Below are 2,437 nucleotides of genomic sequence, written 5' to 3' on the forward strand. Positions count from 1 at the left end.
AATATGCCAGTGGTCCCAGCCTCCCCCTAGAGATTATTCTGCATTCTGACTGAGCTCAGTGTCAGGCTGTGTGTGTGTCGTGGGCACTCTGTGTGTGTGTGTGTGTGTGTGTGTGTGTTTGGTGTGCAGAGGACACTATGTGTGTGTGTGTGAGGTGGGGGGTGCAGTGGAGCTGAATGTCAAGTGGAGACGGATGCGTGTCCCTTGCCCTGCCAGTGCTCAGGCTGGCGTCCCCCCACCCCCGAGTGCAGGGCTCCTTGTGAGATCATAGAATCATAGGACTGGAAGGGATCTCGAGAGGTCATCTCGTCCCCTCCCCTGCACTCACAGCACGACTGAGTATTATCTACACCATCCCTGACAGGTGTTTGTCTAACCTGCTCTTAACAATCTGTAGCGGTGGAGATTCCACAACCTTCCTGGGCAGGTTTCAGAGTAGCAGCCGTGTTAGTCTGTATTCGCAAAAAGAAAAGGAGGACTTGTGGCACCTTAGAGACTAACCAATTGCATCCGATGAAGTGAGCTGTAGCTCACGAAAGCTCACGCTCAAATAAATTGGTTAGTCTCTAAGGTGCCACAAGTCCTCCTTTTCTTTTTCCTGGGCAAGTTATTCCAGTCCTTAGCCACCCTCACTGTTGGGATGTTTTACCTAATGTCCAACCTAAAACACCCTTCCTGCAATTGAAATCCATCAGTTCTTGTACTATCCTCCCATTCCGCCCTGCCCCCCCAGACACACACACATTGTTTTGTGATTTTATTCCTAAACTCTGTGTGACGGGTTGCATTACAGAAACCCCTTTGGAACTGTTTCAGAATAGCAGCCATGTAAGTCTGTATTCACAAATAGGAAAGGAGGACTTGTGGCATAAGCTTTTGTGAGCTACAGCTCACTTCATCAGATGCATTCAGTGGAAAATACAGTGGGAACTGCCACTCGCTGTCCTGAGATGTGAAGTTGAACATTTCACCCTCTAGGTGGATGCCCCTAGCAACCAGCTTTTAAAATCATTCTCTTTCTGAACCTGTGAGTCTTCCTCAGGTTTTGTCCAATGACCTCAGTTGGGGTCTGCAGACATTGTTGCAATACAAACAAATTAATATTAATTACAAAATAATAATGAACAATAATCACATGGGCTGTGCAAAATTACGTTGTAAGGGGCTGGGAATTGAATTCAAATGTATCCACTCCCCATAACTAAACCAGTACTGAGTTAAGCAGATTCAAGAATTGGTTAGCAGTTTATTCATTGCTTTCCTCAGGGCGTCCTTCACCTCCGTGTTCCTCAGGCTGTAGATGAGGGGGTTCAACATGGGGATCACCAGCGTGTAAAACACTGAGGCCACTTTATCTGTGTCCATAGAATAGCTGGAGGTGGGACGCAAATACATGAAGAAGAGGGTGCCAAAAGACAGGACCACAGCGGTTAAGTGGAAAGTGCAGGTCGAGAAGGCTTTGCCCTGGCCCTCAGCACAGTAGATCTGCAGGATGGTGGAGATGATATAGATATAGGAGAGGAGGATAGTCACAAAGCTGCTCACTGTAATGCAGCTTGTCAGAGCAAACATCACAATCTCATTGATGTGGGTGTCAGAACAGGAGAGCGCCAACAGTGGGAGGATGTCACAGGAGAAATGATTGATGATGTTGGAGCTGCAGAATGACAGCCGAAATGTAAAACACGTGTGTATCATTGAATCCACCACCCCCAGAGCGTACACCCCAGCCACCAGCTGTTTACAAAGGTGCCTGGACAAGGTGACCGTATAGAGCAGCGGGTTACAAATGGCCACATAACGGTCATACGCCATCACAGCCAACAAGAGGCACTGAGCATCTGCAAAAACGATAGAGAGATACATTTGCAGAGCGCAGGCAGTGTAAGAAATGCTTTTCCTCTCAGCAAAGAAATTCAGCAGCATCTTAGGGGAAATTATCGTGGAAATGCAGAGGTCACAGATAGACAAATTCCTGAGGAAAAAGTACATAGGGGTGTGGAGTCGGGGATCAATTGAGATGAACAAGATCATCCCCCCATTCCCCACCAGGGTGATACTATAAATCAGTAGGAACACCAGAAACAGAGGAATGTGCAGCTCTGGACGATCTGTCAATCCTGAGAGAATGAACTCAGTCACCTCCGAGTGATTTCCCATCTCCTCTGAACACAGATCAGGCAGCTACAGAGATGTGGGCATGTGGAGGGTGCAGAAAACCTGTCCCTTCTCTGTAATGAAGTAAGTGAAGATGAATGCAGATCAGTTTCTCAATGGACATCAGTACCTGCTCCGGGAACTGCTTAGTCCACAGAGTCAGATATTCACAGCTGGTCATTCCAGGTGTTTGATAAAATGCACACGCAGTGCAAACACAATGACACACAGGTTAATTGTGTTCCCACACAAACACTCCTGTTCACTAATCGAAAAAGAA

At 47.2% G+C, this 2,437-nt stretch overlaps 1 protein-coding gene across 1 annotated transcript; it reads right to left on the minus strand.

Annotated features, from left to right (window-relative positions):
* Window positions 1-1,227: 1,227 nt before the first annotated feature.
* Window positions 1,228-2,160, minus strand: LOC140913750 (olfactory receptor 8U9-like). Its single transcript, XM_073350549.2, has one exon. It carries the CDS (start codon window positions 2,158-2,160, stop codon window positions 1,228-1,230), a length of 933 nt encoding a protein of 310 aa, XP_073206650.2.
* Between the last annotated feature and the right edge of the window lie 277 nt (window positions 2,161-2,437).

Source organism: Lepidochelys kempii, chromosome 6 (assembly GCF_965140285.1).
Source record: "Lepidochelys kempii isolate rLepKem1 chromosome 6, rLepKem1.hap1, whole genome shotgun sequence".
NCBI lineage: Eukaryota > Metazoa > Chordata > Testudines > Cheloniidae > Lepidochelys > Lepidochelys kempii.

Excerpts from the sequence above, each read along its gene's own strand:
- LOC140913750 (XM_073350549.2), bottom strand. The coding sequence starts at position 2,160 with ATGGGAAATCACTCGGAGGTGACTGAGTTCATTCTCTCAGGATTGACA.